General features: G+C 36.6%; 3 protein-coding genes across 4 annotated transcripts; 2 read left to right on the forward strand and 1 right to left on the reverse strand.

Moving 5' to 3' along the window:
* Window positions 1–714: 714 nt before the first annotated feature.
* On the forward strand, window positions 715–10,918 carry LOC107811311 (14 kDa zinc-binding protein). Of its 2 annotated transcripts, none has more exons than XM_075235125.1 (6): window positions 715–939; window positions 1,017–1,115; window positions 2,683–2,763; window positions 9,435–9,582; window positions 10,240–10,357; window positions 10,626–10,918. In XM_075235125.1, the coding sequence occupies exons 1-6, from the start codon at window positions 905–907 to the stop codon at window positions 10,667–10,669; spliced, it is 525 nt and encodes a 174-aa protein (XP_075091226.1). In that variant the 5' UTR covers window positions 715–904; the 3' UTR covers window positions 10,670–10,918. The 2 variants fall into 2 exon arrangements, with proteins under 2 accessions (XP_075091226.1, XP_075091227.1); XM_075235126.1 differs by having other exon boundaries at window positions 10,240–10,369; window positions 10,631–10,800.
* A 1,662-nt stretch (window positions 10,919–12,580) lies between these two features.
* Window positions 12,581–18,942, forward strand: LOC107811312 (putative arabinosyltransferase ARAD1). The gene is made up of 4 exons (XM_016636212.2): window positions 12,581–13,298; window positions 14,139–14,426; window positions 16,253–16,618; window positions 18,357–18,942. Exons 1-4 carry the CDS (start codon window positions 12,702–12,704, stop codon window positions 18,543–18,545), a joined length of 1,440 nt encoding a protein of 479 aa, XP_016491698.1. The 5' UTR covers window positions 12,581–12,701; the 3' UTR covers window positions 18,546–18,942.
* A 1,138-nt stretch (window positions 18,943–20,080) lies between these two features.
* Window positions 20,081–21,854, reverse strand: LOC107811313 (uncharacterized). Its single transcript, XM_016636213.2, has one exon. The coding sequence runs from the start codon at window positions 21,837–21,839 to the stop codon at window positions 20,403–20,405; it is 1,437 nt and encodes a 478-aa protein (XP_016491699.1). The 5' UTR covers window positions 21,840–21,854; the 3' UTR covers window positions 20,081–20,402.
* Between the last annotated feature and the right edge of the window lie 6,055 nt (window positions 21,855–27,909).

Here is a 27,909-nt window from a genome sequence, read left to right on the forward strand (position 1 = left end):
AATATCACAAATTTCAAAAGTCATCCGTTTAAAATTTTATGCCAAATCAAACTATAACAATAAATAAAACAAAAAGAGAATTACTTATAAATTAAAAAGAGAAATCGTATAGCAGAGTAAATAGTAAGTACTCCCCAGGTAAACAAAATATAAAGAGGTCTCCAATTGTCCCAGATTTCTCTTCCCAAAAAGAAGAAGAGAAACCCCCTAATTTGTCCAATCTGAAAGAAAATGGTATAAAATATTAGTTTAATAAATAATTTAATTTTAATATCGGTTAAATTTTCGAATTATTCAAAACTTTTTGTCATTAGCAAATATTATTTGTTCTTGATCCTAACAAAGCTAATATGCCATAAATTGAAGATTGACCTTATGCAAATTTTGACTTTACTAATGAATTACTCCATCCGGCTCATATTATGTGTCGTGTTTCTTTTTTACACGTTACTTAAGGAATATTAATTAGGAAAAGAATTAGACAATTCTACCATTATTTATGTCTTAAGATATAACCTCTCTTCATTGAATATTTATTCTATTTATGTGTTATCTCTATCTTCAAAAATAATTATTACTAAGGGTAAAAAAGAAAAAAAATAATTAATTTTGTCTTAAACTTTTAAAATGACATATAATTTGAAATAATTATTTTTAATAATCATAACTATTAATATAAGAACGAGGGAGTAGTTAAATTTCCCGAAAGAGAAAATGTTATGAGTTGCGAATTGCATTTACGAATTCTATCCAAAACAATTACGCCATACTAGTACTACTTTAAAAAATAAATTGCCATCATGGAAATTACGCAATAAAAGTAATTGCTCAGAGACCCTTAGATTTTCTTCAATTTCCTCTATTCGATCAATAAATTGCAGCATTGTCGTTTTCTCTCACTCCCATGGCTGCTATGACGAGCTCTCTCACCCTTTTCCGGTACATTTTCCTCTCCCCACCCCCGCCCATTTTCTCCTTTTTTCCATCTCTACTCTCAGAAAGATGTGATTTTGCAGAGGCCCTTCTTCCGTAGTGAAAGCTTTGGGTTTCATAAAGGCATCAAATTTCATCGCAACAACTCCACCAGCCTTGCGTCATCCCCTTCATTCTCTCAGGTTTTGTAAATTCTCACGAAAACCGGACTTCAGCGGTTCAATAATATATCCATATTCGATTAAACAGACATTGCTTATATGTTGTTCTTGGTGGGGTGAGCTTGTACTGCATGCTGGAGCTGTTGTACTATTAACTTTGTCTTGTTTTTGCTGAGGAATCTATCATTTCCTGACATGCTCCTGCAGACTGGGTTTCTTGTATTGTTTTAATTATTGTGTTTAAGATATTAAATGACTTGCAAATATATTAGTGATAGTTAAGAATCTACTTCAGTAATGGTTGAAAAGTTTATTTGATAGACAAAACAACAGGTCAAAATTTTAAAAATTTGAATTAAGTTTTATGAATTTCGAGTTACTGACAGTTGTTTATAGAAATGTAATTGTGTTAAAACATTACGGGTTGTTCCCAAATGAAAAGAGTGTCACAAAAATTGAGACAGAGTGATACTAATTCTGACAAGTCATTCCATACATATTTTGTCATCTGAATGCAAGTTCTTGTGATGGTTGTCTGAGGTTGTACAGTGTGTGGAGCTACTGAATGTTTGATTATGTCATCTTCTTCGAGGGATGATTACTCTTCTTGGTAGTCTGAGTCTTTGTTGTTTTCATTTCAAAGTGGAATGCTTTTTCTGCGTTGCTTCTCTTTTACTACATTACGCATAATATGTGATTGTAGTCATGTGAGTTGTCATTTGAATGTGAATTCCCTTCATCGTTGTCGTTCTCTTTCTTTAAAGCTGTAACTGAGGCTATAATCCAGACTTTGACTGTTCCAAAATATCATAGAAATAATACTTTGATCCTCATAAAGGTTTCCTAATTGTTTTTGATGTGTTTAAAATCCTTTGCGAGGAATTATAATCAGGAATACATTATTTAAGGGTCTATATCTGTCAGTGAATCTGCATTACCTGTAGTAACTTGTGCATGGGAGATAATCTTCTTTTACTGGTGGGTAGAGTTTTATCTTGTAGTCGGAAAGGTATTGTTTGGCATGGAAGTTTTTCTCTTTTTTCATATGCTTTCTCTATTGCTGGTAATGATGACCTCTTATCAACTGCATGGATGGACTTCACGAGATAGGAACTTTAGAGTAGATCAGTACAGCTGTGAACAACTTTTTTGAATTTTAACCTATGGCATACAAGCATGATTATTCTCACAAGCTGTTATGAATTTGTACTACTTACATAGATTAGTAAATTTTACATGTTAGTTTAACTCCAATTAGTAGCAATCAAGTCATATCCCAAATCTTCACGTTCTACACAAGATAACAGTTTCAAATCAAACAATTTAAGGCAAGAATCTGATATAATCTCGTCACTATCTTAGAAGCTGCTTTTGCAATAAAATACTTATAAAAAACTATTTCTGTGCTAGAAAAGAAGTTTGTAGCGTAGCCCCTGAGCATGAAAAGTTATGATCTATGTTTAATTAAAAGAGTTGCGAATCGGGAGCTTACTTATAGGAATATTTGTAATTTAGAACGTGCTTTCTCTGCTCCCAGAGTTCCTCTTCAAGTTTCTCATTGAATTTTGTTTTCTTTTTGTAAAGACAGGTCTTATGTAGCTGCTGCACATGATGAGGAAGCAGCTGCCAGGACAGCTGCTGTAAATGCTGATACTGGAGCTCCAACCATGTACTATTTTCCTGTGGATAGAACGATTTTAGTTCTATTACTTGATTAAGTTTAGATTGTCAAAACTTGAAACAAATTAACAGAGTGTTTATATCACTCTTTCTGATTGTCTATAGAGTTTAAGTGTTCCTTATGAATATGGAAATAGAAGTCCTTTAATTTTATTGACTACTGGAGATAATAATTGAGAAGAATCACACTGTAGAGTTATCCTTTAAGTAAAACGTCGAAGTCGTAGGCACTAAATTTTTTACGTCAATACCATTATTTTTGAAGTCTGCATCTTTTTGTCTATTGTGCTTTTCTTTTGGATAGGTATCCTTTCACTTGCATTTCTCATTTCAAAAACCTCCCTAGTGTATAGGTTTGCTCAAGAACTGGAGTTTGGATTTTGGAATCAGATGCATTGGAACGTAGGGTTTTTTTTACGCACATAGCAGTCAGCAAAAATAAAAAGGCTGATTGCTACAACATCCGTTATTTGTTTCCCGTATATTTTGTTGATTACTTATGGTAGATGATAACTAAAAATGCATCTCTAAGAACAACAAATATGTCTACTTTTGAGAAGAATGTGACCTAGATAGTAATTGGATATTCTGACTCTTCAAATAATTACTCCAATTCTCCCTTATCAAAAAAATAATTACTTCAATTCTCATTAAATATCATCGTTCAGTTTTTGTTCAAGATGTTACCTCATATTTGGCCTCCAACTGTTCCATCTAATACATTTTGTACTATAAATCACCTAACAACTTCTATCTTAAAGAGAAAAAAGGAAAAATTTGAAGTTAATTGGACATTTGAATTTTACAAGGCAACAAATGTTTGTTGTGACAATAGTTTGTTTATATGCTTCTTGATTGCCTTTCCTGAGAAAGAATGTATCGAAATTGAAGCTAAGATGACAGACTAACCTCCACAGACTAACCTCCATTGTTGTCTGACCTTGAGCTCGTACAGAGAGAAGAAAGGAAGATTCTAGAGAGATGATGTAAAATGGGGAAAGCTTCTGTATCTCTTTTTCATTAACTAAGTTGAGTACTCATACACGTATAAGGAAAAATAAAAATGAGAAAGTGTGACAGATGTGTGGCAGCTAATTACCAGACTACCCTTGTAACTAACTCAACTCCTTACTCCTAAGCACCTAAGCTAACCAACTGACTAACTAACTCAATTACAACACAAACAAATAAATATAATACAACAATATACTACAATTCTATAATCTCAATACCCCCTCAAGTTGGAGGTGAAGAACTCACTGCCAACTTGCTAAGGAGATCTGAATGCTTGATCCCTGTGAGAGCCTTTGTTAAAATGTCAGTTAGCTGATCATGAGTAGAAATATGATGAAGTGTAATAAGACTATCATGCAACTTGTCTCTCACAAAGTGGCAATCTACTTCTATATGCTTTGTCCTCTCATGGAACACAGGATTCCTAGCAATGTGTACAACTACTTGGCTATCACAAAAAACTTGAATAGGATCAGTACTTGGAACTGTTAGTTCTTCTAACAATTTCTGTACCCATACCAATTCTCCAACCACCTTTCTCAATGATCTGTATTCTGCTTCTGCAGAAGACAATGAGACAGTATTCTGCTTCTTTGATTTCCAACTAATAGGATTGCCTCCAAGGAGTACAAGATACCCACTTACAGATCTCCTTGAATCAGGACATGCTGCCCAATCTGAGTCACAATAAGCTGTGACTTTGTATGAAGGATCATTGGACAGAAAGATGCCTAGAGTAGGATCATTCTTCAGGTACCTGAGTACATGTACAACATCCTTAAGGTGGGGCTCTCTTGGTGCTTGCATAAATTGTCTCAAGTGTTGTACACTGTATGTGATATCCAACCTTGTGTTTGTGAGGAAGTTGAGCTTTCCAACTAGTTTTCTATAATAAGATGGATCAGAAAGCTAAGTACCTTCTTCAGCTTTTAGTTTAGTTAATGAATCTAGAGGAGATGAAACAACAAAATACCCCAGACAATCATACTCTTTCAATAGGTCAGTGGTGAACTTCCTTTGGGAGATCAACACTCCACCATCCTTATAGAGCATCTCTAGCCCCAAGAAGTAGTGTAACTTGCCTAAGTTTTTTATTCTGAACTGATTATGCAAGTAAGTCTTCAGTGCTTTAATTTCCTCAATGTTAGTCCCAGTGAGGATCACATCATCAACATATACAGCTACAAAGACTGATGAATTACCCTGCTTTTTATAAAACAAGGAGTAATCATTGGTTGAATGTCTGAAATCTCTAGAATATAAGGACTCTGTCAACTTATCATACCACTGTCTACTGGCTTGTTTGAGGCCATACAAAGACTTTCTTAATCTACACACAAGTTGTGTGTTCTCTACCATTAGGCCCTGTGGGATTTCCATATACACTTTCTCATGTAGGTCCCCATGGAGGAATGCATTGTTCACATCCAGCTGGTAAAGATCCCATCCTCTCTTTACTGCAATGCTGATCAGGGCTCTAACAATGGTCATCTTCACCACTGGGGAAAAAGTTTCTGTATTGTCAATCCCAACTTCATGTGTATATCCCTTCACAACAAGTCTTACTTTGTACCTTTCCACACTTTCATCTGCTTTGTGCTTTATTTTGTACACCCACTTGCACCCTATGGCTTTCTTTCCTGCAGGCAACTTAACTAGATCCCTAAGTATGGTTAGCATATAAAACTTCAAATTCTTGTGTCATTGCTACTTGCCAGGCAGGATTCAAAGCTGCCTCCTCATAAGAGTATGGTTCACACTCATGTGAAATGTTCTTAACTAGTTGCTGGCTGTCATGGCTCAATGTATTAAAGGACACAGAATGGTTATTGGAGAAAAGAACAGTAAGTGATGTAGAGGCTGATTGATGTTCAAGGTTTGTATTGTTGCTTAAGTGATTGTCTAGTTGTAGATTGGGTAGTGTATAGACATAGTCCTTGATGTGTGAAGGGGTGTTGAGTCTCCTGCCTAATCTTCTATGTTGTGTGGTATTTGGTTGATTAACATTGAGTTCTATGTTGTGTTGTACTTGGTTGAATGATTTTGTGTGGAACTCTGAATGGCCTTAAGGTGAAACATTTGGTTCTGAATTTGGGTTGACATGTGAAATATGGTCTGGTGTGCTTGTAGGGCTTGGCAATGAACTAGTGTCTGGTGAGTGTGCCTTCAGATATAGGATTGTCAGTGATAAAAGTTGATGCATCTCTATTATGATTACAATGATCATCAGGTGTGATCACTGTAGGATTGGGTTATGGAGAATTATGGGAAAAGAAGAATGTTCAGGTGAAATGGCAAAAAGGAAAACATTTTCATGAAACACATCTCTAGATACATGTACCCTCTTTGTGGCTAAATCAAGGACCTTATATCCTTTGGTCCCAAAAGGGTATCCTATAAACACATGGGGAGTGGCTCTAGGCTCAAATTTGTCTTTGTGAGTTTTGAGTGTGGTGGTGTAGCACAAGCAACCAAAACTTCTAAGGTGTGAATAAGTTGGTTTTATGTTGTAAATGAGCTCAAAAGGGCATTTTTTTGTTGAGAATTGAAAAGGGCAGTCTATTTATCAAGTATGTAGCAGTTAATATACACTCTCCCAGTATCTCATTGGCAATTTGGACTGATAAAGTAAGGCTCTAGCTGTTTCTAGTAGGTATTTGTGTTTTCTTTCAACCACACCATTTTGTTGTGGTGTGTATGGACAGGTTTTCTGGTGGATTATGCCTTTTTCTTGAAAGAACAATATAGCTTCATTGTTTACAAACTCCAGCCCATTATCTGACCTAACAGTCTTGACTGAGGTACTAAACTGATTTTCAATCATGGAAACAAGAGCCTTGATGGCTTGAAGAGTGTTACTTTTGCTACTTAAAAGATATGTCCAGGTTGATCTACTAAAGTCATCAACCATGGTAAGAAATTATTTGTAATTGTCATGTGTGGCTATGTGATAAGGACCCCATAAATCTATGTGTAAAAGTTCAAATATTTTGGTGGTGAATGAAGTTCTTTGGGCAAAAGGCAACCTTGTCTGCTTTGCCCTAGGGCAGACAGGGCAAGTGAATGGCTGTTTGGGGGAAAAATCAACAGTTATAGTGGAAAGGCTTCTCATTTTCACAAAAGGTACATGGCTTAGCGTGTTATGCCATAGATGCTCAACACTCTCTTTATGAGATGCAGAAGACAATAGAAGAATATTCACATTAAAGGAAGAGTCAGTTTTATTGCTTGAGTGAAGAGTATTTACATTGTTATGTGAATGTGATGACCTATTTACATTTGACAAGGATTGTAAAGGTAGATTGTGACTCTTTCATGTATTTACATCATCAGTCAATGCAGGAGAACAAGAGTGAGAACAAAGATTAACAGGAACAGAAATTGAATCAGACTCTGAACAACCATGACATTTAGGGCAAAGGAAGTACAAGCCACTCCTTGCCTTACAAATCTCCAGAGGCCTCTTCATTGAAGGGGCCTGCATCATACAAAGGTACTTATTGAAGTTAACTATGCAGTTGAGGTAATCTGTCAAGGAATGAGTAGAGATGAGGTTGTATTTGAATTTTGAAAGTAGGCACATACAACACTTTGACTAAGGTTAACATTGGACCAAGAAATGCATCTCCAATTTCTGTCACTTTCACCCTATATCCGTTAGGTAAAGTAACTAGGAAAGGGTAGGACAAGGTTCTAATATTCTTTAAAAAGGATTTTCTATATGTCATATGATTTGAAGCTCCACTATCTAATATCCACAAGTCAGCAACTGATTTAGAACATCTACACACAGTTGTTTCAGCAATCTCTTTATAAGTAGAACAAGCTAGAATACCTGCGAAGTTTGCAGCTCCACAAGTCATGTTGTTGTTAGGACCTTCTCCTGTGTTTCTTCCTGGGGATTTCTCCAATAAGCTGAGTAATTGGCTGTACTGCTCCTTTGTCAGGCTCTGAAGTCCCTGATTTTGATTGCCATCTTCCATCTCCTCACAATCTGCATGAACATTTGCAGCAGATGCTGCATTTCTCCCTTTTGTGAACTTGAAATCTTGTGGGAAACCATGAATTCTGTAACAGTTGTCCTTGGTGTGTCTTGGCTTTTTTGCAATAGTCACAAAACATTCAAGACTTGGCAGGTGGATAGTTTGACTTATTTGAATTGTATGAGTTAGGCCCAGTACTGCTTCCCCTCTGATTGTAGTTGGTTTTGAATTTGGTATTGCCAGGTCGATTTGCACTCAATGAAGTAGATTCCATGACCAATCTGTTGTTTGGTCTGGCTTCTCTCTGTTTTTCTTCTTGGATAAGGATAGAAAAAGCCTGTGCTATGCTGGGCAACGGATTCATCATCAATATACTACTTCTTACAACTGTATAAACCTCATTCAGGCCCATTAAGAACTGAATTAGTGTTCGATCCTGCTCAACTTTATGCATGTTTGCCTTTGCACCACAAGTACATTGGCAATTGCACTGTGCAAGTGCATTCAAGGTGTTCAATTCCTCCCAAAGTCGTTTCATTTTCTTGTAATACCCTGTGATGTCCAAAGTCCCTCGACTAAGGTCACTACTCTCTTTTTGTAGTTGATAAAGTTTCGCTCCGTTAGTCTGATCATATATGTCTTCCAACTCCTGCCATATTTCCTTAGCGTCATTGACATATTGTAGACTATCCGCTAGATCCTTTGAGAGTGAATTCAGAATCCACGATGTAACCATATCATCGCAACGAGCCCACTGATCATAAGTTGTTTCATCTGCGTTAGGTTTCTTACACTTTCCCGTAATAAAACCGACTTTGTTCTTCACTGACAAAGCTCTAAGAACTCCTCTTCTCCAGGATCTGTAGCCTGTTCCGTAAAAAACAACAGGAACTAGCGTCGTTCCGGCACTCTCCGACTGGTGCATGTACAGTGGGTTAGTCGAATCCAAATTACTAGTTGTACCTTGAGTTTCCTCATCTCCTGCCATCGATTGAAGTAGGTTCTTAGAAAATTAGTGATTGATCCCTCAATTTGAAGAAATCAGATGAAAATTTCAAAAATCCTTCTGTCAAAGTGTGAACTTGTAATTTCCGATTTTGTGAAATGAAAAGAGATTGATGAAATTGTAGAAAGTTTATGTCGAGAAATTAGAGCGTGGTCTGATACCATATCGAAATTGAAGCTAAGATGACAGACTAACCTCCATTGTTGTCTGACCTTGAGCTCGTATAGAGAGAAGAAAGGAAGATTCTAGAGAGATGATGTAAAATGGGTAAAGCTTCTGTATCTCTTTTCATTAACTAAGCTGAGTACTTATACACGTATAAGGAAAAATAAAAATGAGAAAGTGTGACAGATGTATGGCAACTAATTACCGTATTATCCTTGTAACTAATTCAACTCCTTACTCCTAACCACCTAAGCTAACCAACTGACTAACTAACTCAATTACAACACAAACAAATAAATACAATACAATAGTATACTGCAACTCTATAAGCTCAATACTCCCCCCCTCCCCCAAGTTGGACGATCTGCTTAAGCTCTTATTTCATATTAGTAAATTTGACGTGAACATCCACAGTTTGACTTGATGTCAGACACGGTGACTGAATGATCATCTGGGCTCACCGCATTCTGATTAATTTGTTTCTGCATTCAGATTTGATAAAATCATTGCAAAGGAGATACCTGCCTCTGTAGTATATGAGGATGAAAAGGTTCTTGCTTTTCGCGATATCAATCCTCAAGCTCCCATTCATGTTCTAGTTATCCCGAAGTCGAGGGATGGATTAACAGAGCTTGGAAAGGTGGTGTTTTTTTTTCCCTTCATCTACATTTTTTTTTTTGATCAGGTAAGGTAACTTTTTTTAAGAAACTTCAAAAAAGTACCAAGGGGGTACTTTCAAAGTACAAGCAAAACATCTACTTTTCTGATAATATTATCACTGTGGTATGTATTCTAGCACACATTCCATGCCTAATTTCAAGGAATGCGCATCTTGACTTTTGGTATAGCACAAATCACAAATTATCTCTACTAAAATTTGGGGTGTGAGAGTCGAAATTATTTGTCCCACAGCAGAAATAGATGACCACAATATCTCCACAAGGTGATATCCCTTTTCGTACTGGCTTTTGCCCCTGTAATTGGGATCTGTAGAGTCCTGTTGGTTAAGGCAAACACATATTTTGGATGTAAAAGGCGGTCACCTTGCATTAGTTTTTGTGTGATATTATGAAGTTGTAGCACTTGTATGTGAAAAGTGCTTGTAGTTTGCAGTGATGATTTTACTGAAGAAAGAATAGAAGTATTTAGGGAAAGAGTGGAATCTTGGGGCTGTGAACAACTTTATAGGTTAGCAACTTAGCAGTTGTCATTCGGAAAAAAAAAAGTCAATTTTGCTGATGTTCATTTCCGTGCCATTTCCTCTGGTAATTGATTGGTTCTGTTCCAATCTTTGAAGGCTGAACAAAGACATGAAGATATATTGGGTCACCTCCTTTATGCTGCCAAGATAGTAGCGGAGAAAGAAGGCATTGTCGATGGCTTTCGAGTTGTCATTAATAGTGGTGCCTCTGCATGTAAGTCTATCTCCCTTCAAACTAAAAGGGGAATTTTTTGATACGATGCTATTTACATCTCATATGCATCTTAAGTTTTCTTTGCATCTTTAGGAATCAAAAAAAAGTTTAACAGTACTTACTGAAAGAAAAAAAAAGTACCTAGTTACTGAAGTTATTACTACTCTCTCTCTCTCTCTCTCTCTCTCTCTCTCTCTCTCTCTCTCTCTCTCTCTCTCTCTCTCTCTCTCTCTCTCTCTCTCTCTCTCTCTCTCTCTGCAAGTGCAAGCCAAAACCATCTTCACTTGCACGTACTTGGTGGGAGACAACTGAAATGGCCCCCCGGTTAGAATCAAGCCTGGTTGCCTGCAAGCTTTCCATTTCCCCGCATTGATGTAAACATCACATGTAAACCAATGTTCAACTTCTGTGGCCTGCCATTATTAAAGTACTATTGTTAAAAATGATTCAAGTGTATTTGGTGAATGACTCTAGATATTTTTCTTCATTGCATGGATTTTGTGAAGAATTCCAACTGGTTTCTTTCTCCATAATGCCGTTAATTTCTGCTGTTGGTATTAATCTATGTATGTGCTATGCTGAACCCCTATTCTGCATGATTTGTTTCTCTAAAGTTATTTCTTGAAGTAGCTAGACATTTGGTTTTCCCATTTTAGAACAGCCACAAAGAACGAAGTGTTAAACATTCAATTCCAAGCAAAGACAAAAAACACTCTGTGATTTCTTTCTATCTCCTGAGCCTTGAAGGATGGGTTTGTTCGATATCTTTGTTAGTGGGAAGTAGCAGTTACCCATGGGAATAATCGAGGTGCGCTTAAAAAAGAAACATCGAATTCCCAATGTTGAATACAAATGTGAGATTCATGTCTGATTTAGTCAATTTGTGGCAGGCATTGATAATCCTTAGTTCCTCCAAGTTGTAACTATTTGTCAACCATTTCGTTTGGGTGACTATTGTATACTTATAAACCTGAAAGCACCATCCTTATGATTTTCTTTAAGTTCCTATTTACGGGTTCCTTTATCGATACAAATATATTGAATTATATACTCATATTAAGCTTATAGAATAATCATACTTTCAGTGCCTTCCTTCAACGCTTGAAGACTGTTGATATGGAAAATGCATAGGCGATAAAAAGAAACCTATGATAGAAACACTTACCAGATGGTTACATAAAAAAAATAAAGAATATTAGAAATAAAAGATAAAAGAGGAGTAAAAATAATTCAAGGTGTATCATTTCTTTTTGATCCCTTCATCACTTTTATTTCACCTTTACCATTCACTTTTCCATTTCCTTCCCTTCCCTTTCCCGTTTGGGCAATATTAAGTTGAAGATGAAAAAAATGAGTGTTTGGAGTTAGAAGTTGGAAAATTAGTTAAAGTTTTGTGAATTAATCATTTATTCAGGTGAAATAGATTAAACAAGTTTTTCAATTTCAGTTAAAATAACAAAAAAATATTGTTTTCTAAATAATATTTTAATTGACAAGAATGGTTCTACAAGGGGTTAGTCTTAGCCGAATGTCCTTAAAATTGACCGTATTTAAAAAATAACCCCCGGACCCGCACTCAGTTATTGCTCTTCAGCATTTTTCTACCGGATTGGTAGAGTTTATGCTATATTTACTCTACCTATCTGTTAAGTTGTTTGTCAAAGTTTACCAGGTTGGCATGATTTTGCTCTTCAGGGATCTCTACAGGATTGATAGAGTTTATGTTATATTTACTCTACATATATGTTAAGTTGTTCACCGAATTCTATTCGAATGGCATAATGTGTTTGTGTTATTTTAACAAAGTGTTCTTCGAATTTGCAACTTTCACTTCGGCCAAACCACCTAAATCTGCTCTAAATGATCTCAAATTTGAAACAAAGCTTCCAAATACCAACACAAACAATCCCGAATTACAAATTTAGTCAAATAACACTTTGTCTTTTTTTTAAAAATATTTTCTAAGGTCCAACAATAGAGTTTTGTGCTTTTTTACAGTAAATCACAAAATGAGTGGTTGAACTAAAAATTTAAGCATAAATTATGAACATTCAAATAAATTTTAACAATAATGGATCATTAACCTTCTATTTTCTATTAGTACCAAATAAGAATTTTAAGCTTTAAATATTAAAAATTATAGTGTTCAAGTAAAATATATTTTGCTAAAATCGTAAAAAATTACTAAGACATTTTGCCAAGACCATTTTCATTGGCCTACATGCCGTGCAATTTTTTGTTGAAGTTACGTCTAAATCCCGACCGAAAAAAAAAGTTACTCCATTCTGAAAGGAAAATTACAGATTTCCCATGGTTCCACCTCTGAGCTTTTTGTGAACAATCAATGAATCCAAGACCCAAACTCAGATCACCACCACTGCCCTCTCCCCCCTCTCCCAAATCCCTAACCCCAAATCTCAACAACAAAATGCCCCCCAGAAAATTAACTCTCAAACCCACTACTCTTACACTTGCCACCACTTTGTTCTCAATCTTAGCTTTATATGCTTTCTTGAACAACTTCATCTTCCCTAACCCACCAAACAATTCCACTACAAGAAACTCTTTATTTGGTTTCAGAGATAAAAATACCCAGAATTTTCCACCCGTGAAAGTATATATGTATGATCTGCCTAGGAAGTTTACATATGGGGTTATCGTGAGCTATGCATTAGCAAGGGGAGGTGAGAAACAGAGTGATGATTCGTTGCTTAAGTATCCTGGGAATCAGCATTCTGCTGAGTGGTACTTGTTTTCTGACCTGAACCGGCCGAGTCGAGAACGGGTTGACTCGGCGTTCACTCGGGTTTTGGACCCTGAGGAAGCTGACCTTTTTTACGTCCCCTTCTTCTCGTCGTTGAGCCTTGTGGCCAATCCGATTCGACCCGGTACAGTTGTTGCACCCGGGGATAGGCCTGTATACAGTGATGAGGAAATGCAGGTGGGAATTCACTGCTATTTGCTGTGGAAGCGTTTGTTTTCAATTGGGGTTAATGTGATTGCATTTGTTGGACTCTTTTGCATTTTTGTCAGATTTTCTGGCATTATGGTGTCATCAAGTTAAAAGTTTTGATCTTGTATATCTTTAACTTGTAGTTTGTCAGATGTGAAAATTATCAAAATGTTATCAATTCTAGCAATCAGGCTCAGCATGGTAGCATTTCTTTTGAGTTTAATGCAGCTTGTTTGGTCCCTTTTATGCCTATTTGTTTGATTTTTTCATTATTTGGGCTTCTGGAATTGCCTTGTTTTGTGTTTTTCAGTTAAAGTTTTTATCTTTTTTGTCATTAATTGTGTTTTTAGTCCATACTGTTAATTTAGCTACGCTAGCTATAATTGGTAAATTGTGTTTTAAATGATCTATCCTGGTTGAGTTTGGGAAACATAGATTAATACTTATACACCCTGATCTGTTTGTTGCAAATGTCTTGTTGAGAATTATGGTTCTCAACCCTAAAGGTGGTAACCCGTTTAAGAGCTGGTGTGACAACCTTGCAAACCAAGGATCGAGAAGACCAGGTGAATTCTTTCCATCTGGCTAAACTTGGTGGGTATAATTATTCACCTGTGTTGGCCGGTATTCAATGTATTAGCCGAGGTGTGCACAAGTTGGGTTGGACTACATTGTAATCATTAAAAACAAAAACAAAAAAAGAGAGAGAATTTTGGTCTCCTCATGCTTCTTAAATCCGTAAATGCATTTGTTTCTGATCATAACTTTTTGGTTCAGAAATTAATTCTTGCATAAAAATGGCATGTGATAGCATAGTTCATGTTGCAGGAGTCTTTAATTGAATGGTTGGAGCAGCAGGAGTATTGGAAAAGGAACAATGGCTGGGATCATGTGTTTATATGCCAGGATCCTAATGCTTTATACAAGGTTGTAGATAGGGTGAAGAACGGGGTGCTGTTAGTTTCTGATTTTGGAAGATTGGCTCGTAATCAAGCATCACTTGTTAAGGATGTCATCTTGCCCTACTCACATCGGATCAATACATATACTGGGGATATTGGCGTTGAAAATCGGAATTCCTTGCTCTTCTTCATGGGCAATCGATATAGAAAGGAGGTAATTGATAGGAAAATTTTCTTTATTTGGTATTTGATTATCTAGCGTCTGCTATGAATAAACACTTTTAACTGATTAACTGTCATCCATCCAGTCCAAAGTCTAGAAAGCAACAGCACTTGAAGGAACTAAGATATCCTGCATTTTTTGACAAGTAAGATATCCTGCATTTCCTTGTGCCGAGTTACTACAGACGGGCACATAGTTCATTCTTTTCCTGAATAAGACAGATTTTATGGCAAGGTGGTGCTGAAAGATATGCCTTTGATGAAGTTTTCCTTCTTTAAGCTTGTAAGGAGTTGATAAAACTAGGAGTGTGTCTATATCATTTACATATACCAACCTACACCAAAAAGCTAGTAAAATTATGCAGTTGTACCGACCACTAAGGTTGGAATCTATCCTGCCCTCAAACTTCTTTGGTGTCTTTCTCTTTATAAATAAAATCCACCAAGTACGAGTTGGGATGGTCTTCCATAAGTTCACCGAATAGTCTGCTATGCTAACCTGTCTTGATAGAGTGGCTTAAAATCTTTTTTATAAGTTATAGAAATGCTTAAGCTATTCAAACTTCTACAGAGTATTTCCACTTGTAAGCTAATCTGTCCTGAGTCCTGACCATTCTCATCACTTGTAAGCTATTCAAAATTCTACAGAGTATTTCCACCTCCTACATTCCAACCCCCTCCCCCCAAATGGGAAACTCTGGGAAAGAAAAGACTTTGTGATTTTGACACAGCCACCAAGGCAATAATGAATTCACTGCACACAGTTTAAACTTTAGGACATAGGGTTCTTAATCTGATGCAGTGATGGCTGAATGACATTGGTCTAGTGGTACAAGTGCAGCACGTGATGTGTGGGTTAGGTGCACGTCACGGTTTCGAACCCTACCATAGGGCCTGTTATTTAATTTGGAGAAACGAGTCCATTATCCACCGAGTTTTAATAGTGCGCCAGGCACTAGGGGATTTTTCGGTTATTAAAAGAACTTGTGTAAGTGCTCAAGTTCCTTGAGCTAATACTAGTGAAGAGCATACAAAAGGGCCAACCCATTAATGACTGGTCAAATGGTATCTGAGGTCAATGGATGTGTTGAGCTTGTGTGCAGTCATTACATAATCTTTAAATTCTTGCTCTCTGCTCAAAACAAAATTCTCTTTACCTCATTTCGTTTCCTTTTTCTTTTTTAACTTAACTATTTTCTTTATCTCTTTTACTGGCTTTGTTCAGTAAATTTTTTCTCAGAGATTCAAACCGATGAAAGAGATTTATTAGAGTCCCACATTAGTTGATGGTATAGGTTGTTGTCTCCTTATATGATCTTTGGCAATTCTTACCTCATGAGCTAGCTTTTGGGGCTGAGTTAGGCCCAACGTCTACTTTCTTTGCATGGTACTAGAGCCATGCCTATCTCTATTTTTTGGTCTACTCAATGTCGGGCTCCATTTTATGTTTTCCACTCTCCAAATGTCTAGGCCTGTGCATACGAGAGGGAGGGGGTGTTAGAGTCTTACATTGGTTGAGGATATTGGCTGATGTCCCCTTATATGGTCTTGGGTATTCCTCATCTCATTTTGGGGTTGACTTAGGCTTAAGGTCTATTTTCTTAACAAGAATAACGTCTTTCCTTAAGACATCTCTTTTGCAGAAATTGCTACTACTGAATTTATTCTGTTAAGGATACTTTATTTGACGAAATTGGTATCACTATACTTGTCAGCAAAAAGAAAAAAAGAAAAATGATATCGCTCCTGTTTATTGGTATCAATTCACATCATAGTTCCATAGTTATTTACGTAAAGCTTGTTTTGCTAATGTTTCAGGGAGGAAAGATTCGTGATTTGCTTTTTCAATTACTTGAGAAAGAAGAAGATGTCATCATAAAACATGGTGCACAATCTAGGGAGAGCCGTCGTGAGGCAAGAAAAGGGATGCACACTTCAAAATTTTGTTTGCATCCAGCTGGTGATACTCCATCAGCTTGCCGACTTTTTGATGCTATTGTGAGCTTGTGCGTCCCTGTAATCATCAGTGATTACATTGAATTGCCATTTGAGGATGTTATAGACTACAAGAAAATTGCAGTTTTTGTAGACTCTAACACAGCTGTGAAGCCGGGGTTCTTGGTTAAAAAGCTAAGGAAAGTACGCATGGAGAGGATTTTGGAATTCCAACGGGAGCTGAAAAAGGTATTTACTAGTACATAATTCTTCTTCCTGTTACAGCCAGAAAATAAAGTAGTCATGCATATATTGCACTAGCACATAATTCTTCTTTTTGCCCTTTTTTTCTTGCTGCTATGATTGAGAAGTGGTAAAACCAATAGATATACACATGCACTCTACGGTGTGTGTGTGTGTGTGTGTGTGTGTGTGTGTGTGTGTTTGCGTGTGACGTGCGTGTTTTCCTTTTTTTGTCTTGTTCAAAGATGTCTTTTGACAGAGACAACAAAGATGCAAATGAGTGGAAGTTATACGGAAATACCTATCCTACTTCTACCTTAAAGATGGGAATCTGCGGTAGCAGAAGGGGGGTATGGTTGGGGAATTTCAGACAGAGAAGAAAAAGCAAAAGGAAAAAAGAATTAGAGAAACAACATCAAAAGCTGATGCACTTAAGATGTGTGAAATAATCTTGATAATTTGACAAGGAGAATTGAGCTTATTAACCCCTGGGGGTGACATCATATCGAGGGAGTAATCTGGCAAGAACAGAATCTTTTCATTATTATTTTTGGCCTTTATTGGACTCTTACGAGTTATACTTCTTTTATAGGAGATATTCCCTTGGGTTGCTCTTTTATTATAATTCTTTTAACTTAACCAATAAATTATAATTCCTTACCTTTATCAAAATATTAGCCGACTCCAACTTGTTCGGATTGAGCTTAGTTCTTGTTGTACCTTAATAAAAAAATATAATTCCTTTACCTATCGCACTAAAGTTCCTAGACAACCATACATGGACTATAAAAACAGGGCTAGAAATATCGCCAGGAGTTATGGGCAAGGACTAGTGTAAGTCTGTTATGTCCCATTGTCTATAGGGCTGTTCTCTACCTGTTGGATCACTGAAAACATAGATATTGTGACTGCGTGCATCTCAAGTTGTCTCTTCTAATGCTCAGATCTGCAAATGGATGCAGCTTTGGTTCTCAATTTGTGAAATTAGTTTGTGAATTTTGGGCATTGTTTCAAGAGACAAACAGACAAATATCCAGTTAATCGGTTTCAAATTTAGGTCAGATGCCAGGAAATCATAAACAATAGGTACTGTAAACTCTATTCAGGGTGAGAAACATGTATCAACAGGTTTGGTTATTTTTAGTTTAAATTTTTCATTTTCTTTTATTATTTTTTCTCTAAATGTTACTTCTTTGAACACTGTATAAAAATGGTGCCAATATATGGACATTGGACAGCCCTTAAATTTAAGCTAAAGAAAGAAAAAACATATTAAACTAAAGGGGTTCAATTTCATTTGAAAAAGTTCAGATATGAGGTATCAGCTGAATAAATCTTGTTTATTTGGAAACATAGATGAGCTCTCCAAGTACTTGACTCATTTAATTTCAAGCGAAGGCATAAGATCTCTTATCCAGCTAATTCTAGTGCTTTATGTCAGCAATTTAATCATGAAATATAAAACCTATTGGTGGCTAGATCAGCTAGTTGATGCATGATATAGTTCCTTGCAAGTAGACCATACTATGGTCTGTTCTGGATAGGTTACTGTGTTGCTTGTTCCTCCATCTTATCTTTCCTGAATGAACTTCAAGTGTTTCATGCTTTAGCTTATAGGACTCTTTAACATCTAATCAACATAAGAAACCCTTTGATTTTCGTAGCAACATGTTCGGATCTGTTTTTTTGTTTTCTAGAATGAAGAGTTTTACATATGTACTCCTGAAATTTGTGACATCTCCAGGTGAAGCATTACTTTGAATATGAGGACCCAAATGGAACAGTAAAAGAAATTTGGCGACAGGTTTCTTTGAAGTTACCGCTTGTTAAGTTAATGATAAATCGTGACAAGCGACTGGTGAAAAGGGAGCTCACTGAACCAGATTGTTCTTGTCTGTGTTCAAACCAGTCAGGGATCTTGACAACATTATGATCCACACTGGCGACATTTTCTCAATCACCTTTCACTCTGAACATATTGGATCATCTGAGAATGTCTGCTCATACCTTGAAGATCCGATTCTCGGGGAGAAGATGGTAGATCAAGAGTCTTGTGCTGTTAACTTGTATCTGCGGATATTGCTGCTATCTGCATCCATTAATTTAATATCCCTGCTAAATGGTAGAAAATCCAGTTCATGATTTTATAAGGATCGGTCTAGTATATTTTGATATTTACATAGTTTTACTTATTCATTTCACACTACCTGGATGCATCATATGCATGTCTCTCGAGAATTGCTGTGGCTAGAAGCAATTCTGTCTGTATTTACATTGTTGTACATCATTATATATAAAATCACAGCTATATGTAGGTTTTTGCTTCCGAATGTCTGATCTTTCATTTCTTATTCTGGAAGTTCTTGGACAATGATTAAGCAAACAAAGTCAGGGTGTACTGTGGATTGTGAACATTTCCTTAAGGGGGAAGTCGTTCCTCTGAGTGTCAATTTAACTAATCTTTGAAGCTAAATTGATTTAGATTAATTCAATATTTTACATCAAAATTTACATATTCATAAACTAAATGAAAGGACTATAGTTTGCAATTCTACTCATATTAATATGGTGAAAAAATACATATTAATATGTTAGTCAAAATTTATATAGTTTTACTCTTGAGAAGCTAGACGTAACAAGTATTTTGGAATGGACAGTTTTGAAAGCTACTTCCCTAAGAAGGTTATATTGTTCATTAAATATTTATCTGCTATGTTCCAATAGTTTCCCAAAAGAAAACTTCTAACATATTGAGTTTACGTCATCATTTTCACTACAGAAACTTCTTTTCTCCCGATATAATCGTCATCGTTCTCATTTTTATAATATATGTAAAAGTTTTTACGTCTAAGACGTAATTCGAATTACTTTTTTTTGATTTAGGCATGTGGATCAAGACAAGAATCAATAATTAATTTCAACATGGAAGATCTTTTGACGTGGTTTGATAGATATCGTATCTAATTTAAAAATGAAGAGTACAATGAAAATCTTCTTTATTTTCAAAGGGAAGTAACGACCGGTTTAACACATGCAGAAAATTAATTAAAAAAGTTACGTACTAGTTTCGATTAAAAGCACATGGAGCAATCCGTTTGAGAACGCTCGAAGAAAAAATACACTAAAAAGCCATAGTAGGGTAAATTTATAGCGCACTTAAACAATCAAACTGTAATACGAGACTTTTCCAAACTAGAATTTTCAATTTTCCTCTAGATAAATTGATAGAAACGAAAACGATAGAATACGCAATAGAAACATTCTACTACGGTACGGTGCACGGTTTCGTAATTTCAAATATAATAATACAACTAAATTCAACGTTCAATTGTTGTTAATTTTCTTTTAGTTTTGAGAAGTCAACTTGAAAGAAAAACAGTTTTTGTAAATAAGGGAGTACGAAGAAAGTGTATTCCGTGTTAAAAAGAACAGTTGAGAAAGCAAGAAGTCAAAGCAAAACAATGAATATAGACAAGATTATAAATCAATAAAAGAAAATATAACACACGAATTTAGATTACAGTGGAAGCTTCTATTTTGGAGAGTACTATTAGAAATTTACAAAGAAAGAGGACCTGATTCTAGGAAAACAAAACATATAGTCTCTTCCGCAGCAGAAAAATAATTTTCCTAAGTACATATCAATTCATTCTAATTTATTCATAAATAAAACAATGAAGCATTTAAGGGTCGATCTGTCCGAATTACCAGGAATATGGATTATGACCGACTTGTTATCCACTCGAATTTTAGACCATAATCATTATGTAGGAGAGATATTTTATTTTGATTATTCGACCTCTAAATCACGTAATGTGACATAGCAATTTGAAACACCAACAGCAAGTTGACAAGTAATGTGTCTCTTCTCGTCCTTATTTCTTCCATAGTAGAGCCACTGATCCTTGTTAATAACTTTGGAGCAATAGCTGCAAAACAATTTTGAGACCTCATTCTTATAAGGAAATGAATAGCATAAAGTCAAATCAAGCTTTTTCAATCTCCTTGGACAAGCTGCACAAGATGGATGAAGTTGAAAATCACAAATCTTGCATTGGTAAAGAACTGTGTAATTGGTATGACAACCACTAGATTGACGACATCCATTGCACTGAACTTCAACTCCATCTTTTTTTGGAACAAGTGTAAGTGTATGTGGATGAAATGGATGTTGAATTTTCTCAGGCAATTGAGAACATCTCTCGTGAATTATATAATCACAAGTAGAACATCCTTTTTTCTTGTCTGTACTTAGATCTAATCCACATATTCCACATTTATGATTCTTCACTATATTGTCCTGTGAACGGTCCAATAAATGCAAACCATGTCTGTGAAAAAATCGCTCATCTTTTTTTCCTTCATCATATTTTTGATAGTGAACTATAGAAGTGTCATCTCCGTCAAGATTTGTCAATCCAGTTTTCACACCCATAATATAAGATTTATCATCTTTTCCTTTTCCATATATAGAATCAGCAGCACAACCAAAATGGGTTATGAAATTATGACTATGGTCATAATATACCCAAGAATTGGTCTTGTTTATTGAGTGGTTGCAAATATCACAAAGGAGTGGTCCAGCTTCATTTTTCAAAGGATTTGAGTAGAAAAGGGATAGCCCAGTTTCCTTGTGAAAAACTTTACAAGGCATAGAAGCACACCCCATATGAATAGCAAAATCACAGAGATTACAAGAGTAATGGAAGTTAAATAACAAAGCTGGATTGTCACCAACGTGACAAGCTTTGCAAATATAGCCACTATCAAATGTGGGAGTGTACTTGAGGGTTAATTGATGGCCAGGGTGAGCTAAATGTTCAATAAGTTGTGGGAATTCAGAACAGGATTCGTGTAGAAAGTATCTACAACGTTTGCAACCATATGCCATGCCTGAAATAATTGTCTCGCAAAAATAGCAATGAACACAATCTGATGCTCGTAACGAGTACATTAACAAGTTATGTCGATGGCTGAAATGTTTTCTTTCATTATTGCCAACTCTTTCTATCTCATCAATTTTATGGTTTGGTTGATGATTTTTGGCAGTAATTGATGTTTGTTGAATGTTATCTTCTGGTATATAACGAAATCTACAAGGGAATGGACGATCTCTAAGAGAGATAAATTCGTTCTTGTCCATTTCTGTTGAAAGATTTAAGGAAGAAAGAGAGGAAAATTGAGGATTTGTATTTTGGAGATAATGGTTCTGGGCAAGATCCACCATTATTGGTCAGACTATATATAAAGGAGCAGTCTAAATATGTTGAAATTCAACAGCGGCTACTTTCTCCGAGTTGATGACTGTTAGAAAACTAATTTAAGAAAGTGTTCACATTAAATGTCTCAATTTTACGCGTTACTTGACTAGACTTTTTTGAATTTTCAATTTTGTCTTTTGTTTTGTGTCTAGAAGAATAATTAAAACTAGTTGAAGAGAATCCTTAGCTAAATAAACATTAGTATCTAGGCATACAATTCTTAGTTAAGATGATGATTTTCGGGTAAAAATTTATCCGTACCGAATATTTACACCCCACAAATAAATAAATGATACATGTCACTTTATTTAACTTTAATTGTTAGTACTTAATCATAGTTAAGTACCATATATTTTTTACATAACCTTAGTTAGTTATTAATATAAAAATACCTAACATCTTGCTATTCCATGTTATCATCTAAACGGAGACGTCAAGTACATCGACAGTACTGTTTTCTACTAATGATGAATATGTGTGGCCTTCTATTTTGATATGCTATTACCACACAAAAGAAAAGTGGCTTAGTTTGTGAAAACATCGGACATGTATATTCAAAAAGAATAAACTCATATGAAAAAACTTCAGAAAATGCACTCGGCTTTGCATAATTACACTGTTACTAATCATGAAAAAATTATCAAATTTAATCTTGAAAAGAAATTTTAAAATTATGTTTTAACGGCTTTTTTTTTTTTTTTGTGTGAAGACAATAAAAGCCTAAGTGGGGTTACTACTGAACTGAAGCTTAGGGAAAATTTTCAGCACAAAATAACAAACTAAATAATACCTAAAAAATTATCTCCCCCTTACACTCTCGGTTGAGTTTTTTCGTAAAATACCGTGCAGAAGGAGAAGAAAGACAAATGCATTGCAACCTAAAACCTTCAAATGTTCCGTTATTATATATGAGCTTACTTCTTTTTATATTTCTTTATTTATTAAAATAGGAGCTTAATAGACCTTAATGAGTTTATTTATGGTTAACTTAACTCAACCGGGGTGTAAACACCCTGTGCGAATAAATTTTTCTCGTAATTTTCTAATCTCGCAAAATAGAATATTGTGATACAATGAGTTAGAATATATAATAGAAGCAAAGATAGAGAACCGCTTACCTATTCTTAACGGGCAATGCGAGGCCCTTTATTCTAAATTAAGGAATTCAAAATCAATCAAATATAGAAATATTTATTTAAGTAATGCTTTTTAATAGGATTTTCTGCCTATGTAATTTGACATAATTTCTCCTCATGTCTTGTAAGTATTATCCCATCGCTTAATTAGACCTTTCAAGCATCAATGTGTTAGCTTCTGATTAGAATTATAAATAAAATTCTTTTTAAAATTTTCGAGAAAAAATTCCTTCTAGTACTAATTATGTTTAATTTCAGAATATAATGTTTAAATTATATATGTTCAAATAATAAAGTACATGTCAAATGTACCGTATCCAAATTTTCCTTAAAGAATCATACAGTGACAAAACTTTTGAGATAAAGGAGGATATAAGTTCAGTTAATTTGCCTAAAGTTTCACTTGGATGCAAAAAGCTGTTACGTAGGTGACGAGTTTTTTGAAGAAATTGCAGCGGAAAAAAGAAGAGAAGATGAGCAAATTGAAGGGAAAACAGAATTAAATATATATATATATATATACAATTACAGTTAGATGAAGCTAAGGGGACGTAAGCAGATCTTCCGTTCAAAACATTGAAAAGGCCAAAAGAAAGAAGAAAATAATTAAATGAGCTAGTTGTAATAGTAACATATAGTATACAGCAACAAGTGGATCTTCTTCTAATTCAGAGGCTTACCTAACAACATCGCGAATAAGGCAAAGAATACCATTTCATAAGTCAAAGTAATATGAACTTAGCCATTCAAGGAAAGTGTCTTTCCGAGTATAAATTGAAAACAGAAAAGAAAAGAAAGTGTATCAAATTGGAAGTTTTAACAATTTTGTCTTTGTTTCTTCATGCTTAGGGCCATTCAAATCTTAAATCAGCGGTTAATAATAAACTAACTGTGTACGGGTAAAAACCGGGCTCATGATACACTCTGGCCTCCAACAGGGTAAAACGAGCTCGAGATATGATTGCGAAAGATCGGAATCGAAGCAAGGATTTCTTCGAGTCAGAGTACGGGGGCCGACCATCGACCCTCGATAATATCGGGGTCATGATTCAAGATCGACCTAAAACCTGAAGGACTTAGGAGAGCGTCGCCGGGTAATCAAGCGCGGCCAACAGGAGGCCATAATATCCGTGACCGGCCGGATATCACGGCGTGGATCTTGGCACGTATCGATGTAGAACCAGCAATCAATTAAACAGAAGATTTTTTTTATCTTTTATAGAGTTATACTTAAAAGTAGGATTCCCCTGCTAAATAAAGGGGGTCTGATAATTCATTAACCAAGTTGTAACACGCATTCCAAAGCAATATACTATTATTTTCACTATTATTCTAAGCTTTTCTTTTATTCATCAATATTGACCATTGTGAGCCCGGATCTAGGGCAAATAGTTCATTAAGGCTGAAGACATCATCCCCGCGTGGTTTGGATTTATTGTATTTCTATTTGTTCATTTTAATCCAATTTATCGTTTTGTATCAAATTAATCCGCGTATCCTTAAAACCATTTACAAATTTAATTGTTATCCAATTTTGAGGGTAAAGAGTTTGGCGCCCACCATGGGGCTAAGGATAATAGTGGCAATTTGATACAAATTTCCATAACACACCCTAATTCACACTTGTTCTTTGAAGTGTCTTTGATTTTAGGTCTATGTTTAAAATGTCGAACTCCCAACTGCCCCTCTAAACACGGATGCTGACTCTAGCCACCATGGCGAGAACAACAATATAGCGCCCGGTAACGAGGTGCCCTCCGCCGATCAACGCCAGCTCACATGTGGCCATCAACACGAATTTACCCACCGATCCTGAGAACAATGTCCGCGGGGGAGTCTGGTCAGTAGCCCAAAATGCTCGTGACTGTGAAGGAGATAGGATCAACTTACGGGTGATCTTCGAAATAATGCAGGCTCAGCAGGCAGCGATAGCTCAACTACAGAACCAAAGCTGCGCTCCCAGTAGAGTTAATCCTGAATCATCCCGGAAAAACACTCGCAGAAATAAACCAGCCGCAGATAGGCCAAATGAAGCTGAGTCCGAGACCAACCCCGAGATAATAAAGATGATCGAGGAATTGAAAAAGAGGGTGGAAACGGGAGAAAGGACAATCGAAGCCAACGATAAGAAGGTGGAGACTTAAAATTCCAGGGTTGACCAAATCCCCGGAGTGCCACCGATATTGAAAGGCCTAGACACCAAAATGTTTGTTCAGAAACCTTTCCCCTCCGAGCGCAACCTCAAAGTCGATCCCTAAAAAGTTCCGCCTTCTTGAAATTCCTAAGTACAACGAGACAACTGACCCAAATAAATATGTGACCTCATACACGTGTGCCATCAAAGGGAACAACCTAGAAGATGGTGAGATCGAATCTGTCTTGTTGAAAAAGTTCGGGGAGACCTTATTAAAGGAGCCATGATATGATAGCACAACTTACCCCCCAATTGTATTGACTCATTTGGCATGCTTGAAGATGCTTTTGTAAAAGTGCACGTTGGAGCCATCAAGGTCGAGACCAGGAATTCAGACCATTTCAAGGTAAAAGCAAAGAGATAACGAGATTCTCGGGGAGTTCGTGTCAAGATTTCAAATAGAACGGATGGACCTGCCGTCGGTGGCAGACGATTAGGCCGTTCAGGCCTTCACCCAAGGACTCAATACTCGAAGCTCATTAGCTTCGCAACATTTTAAGCAAAATTTGGTAGAATATCCGGTCATAACTTGGGCCGATATGCATAACCAATATCAGTCAAAAATTAGAGTCGGAGATGGTCAGCTTGGGGCCCCTTTCGGGTCTGTTTATCCTGTCCGAGCTAGTGACAAACCCAAAAGAGTCATTGATCGTGAATCAAGGTCAAGTAGGGATCGATATCAGCCATACAATGGTGATTGTAGGGGTAACGGATCTGGACGAAAACCTGTGAGAAATGAAAAGAGAAACGATTGGAGTCAAAATAATCGGGGACTCATGAGCAAAAACTTTTTTTACAGGCCCAACGGGCCTAAGGAAGCGCCGAGGTTATCAGAGTACAACTTCAATGTCGATGCTATTGCTATCGTATCTGCCATCGGAGGCATCAGAGACACCAAATGGCCTCGAACTCTACTGTACGATCAAGCCCAAAGGGATCCCAACTTAATATGCAAGTATCATGGCACACACGTCCACAGAACAGAGGATTGCTGACAATTAAGGGAGCCCGGTTATTCAACAACGGACATCTCCGGGAGTTCCTGAGCGATCGAGCCAAAAATTATTTCAGGAATAGAAATTCTAATAAACAGACCGAGCAGGAGGAACCTTAGCACATCATTAATATGATCATCGGTGGGGTTGATGTCCCCCAAGTGCCGATGTTAAAGCGCACCAAAGTATCCATCACGAGAGAAAAATGGACTCGAGATTACGTACCCGAATAGACCTTGTCTTTCAACAACGAGGACGTTGAAGGTATCGTGCAGCCCCACAATGATGCACTGGTAATATCTGTGCTGATAAATAAATCTCGAGTTAAGCGTGCGTTGATTGATCCAGGTAGCTCGTCCTATATCATTAGATCGAGGGTCATGGAACAACTGGTTTGCAAGACCAAATCGTGTCTACAGTCAGGGTTCTAAACGGATTCAACATGGCATGCGAGACCACTAAAGGGGAGATAACATTACTGGTGAACACTGTCAGGACCATTTAGGAAACGAAGTTCTACGTGATCGAAGGAGGCATGAGGTACAATACTTTGTTCGGGAGACCACGAATTTATAACATGAGGGCAATACCCTCGACCCTGCACCAGGTGCTGAAATTCCCAACGCCTGGAGGAATTAAAATAGTTTACGGAGAGAAACCAGCCATAAAGGAGATGTTTACAGTCAAAGAGGTTATCCTGGTATCCGCAATTTCGACATCAAAGGGGCTGAACCTGATAGCCAAGGACGAAACCAAATAGCGATTACCGATACCGGCCTCGATGGAACCAGAGAAGCAGGGGATGGATGAGGACAACGACTACAGAGTTCTCAGGTCTTTCATAGTCCCCGATGATTCCGACTCCACCAAATCAATAGTAGAAGAACTGGAGCAAGTCATATTGATCGGACATCTTCCTGATCGTAAGGTACACCTGGGCACGGGGTTAAGTCCCGATCTTAGAAAAAACTCAGTCAATTCTTTATAGATAACATAAATTATTTTACTTGGTCCCATCTCGATATGATAGGGATCCCGCTAGAGATAACCACTCACAAGCTAAGCCTGGATCCAAAGTTTCATCCGGTCAAGCAGAAAAGGAGACCTCAGTCCAAAGTGAAGCATGCATTCATCAAGGACGAGGTATCTAAACTCCTTAAAATAGGGTCCATCTGGGAGGTTAAGTACCCAGATTAGTTAGCAAACGTAGTAGTAGTCCCTAAAAAGGGAAATAAATTAAGAATGTGTGTAGACTATAAAGAATTGAACAAGGCATTCCCTAAGGTCTCTTTCACCCTGCCAAACATCGATCGCATGATAGATGCAACGACCGGCCACGAGATCCTCAGTTTTCTCGACGCCTACTCTGGGTACAACCAAATTCGGATAGACCCGGACGACCAGGAAAAAACATCATTCATCACTAAATACGGTACCTACTGCTATAATGTAATTCCATTCAGACTAAACAATGTCGGTGCCACTTACCAACTCTTAGTAAATCGAATGTTCGAAGAACAAATAGGAAAATTGATGGAGGTTTACATTGACAATATGTTAGTTAAGTCCCTGCGAGAAGAGGACCATTTGAAACATTTACAGGAAATCTTCCATACATTGAAGAAGTATAACATGAAACTGGACCCGGAGAAATGCGCATTCGGAGTCGGGTGTTGAAAATTCCTTGGGTTCATGGTGTCCAACCGAGGAA

This window comes from Nicotiana tabacum, chromosome 17, assembly GCF_000715075.1.
Source record: "Nicotiana tabacum cultivar K326 chromosome 17, ASM71507v2, whole genome shotgun sequence".
Lineage (NCBI taxonomy): Eukaryota > Viridiplantae > Streptophyta > Magnoliopsida > Solanales > Solanaceae > Nicotiana > Nicotiana tabacum.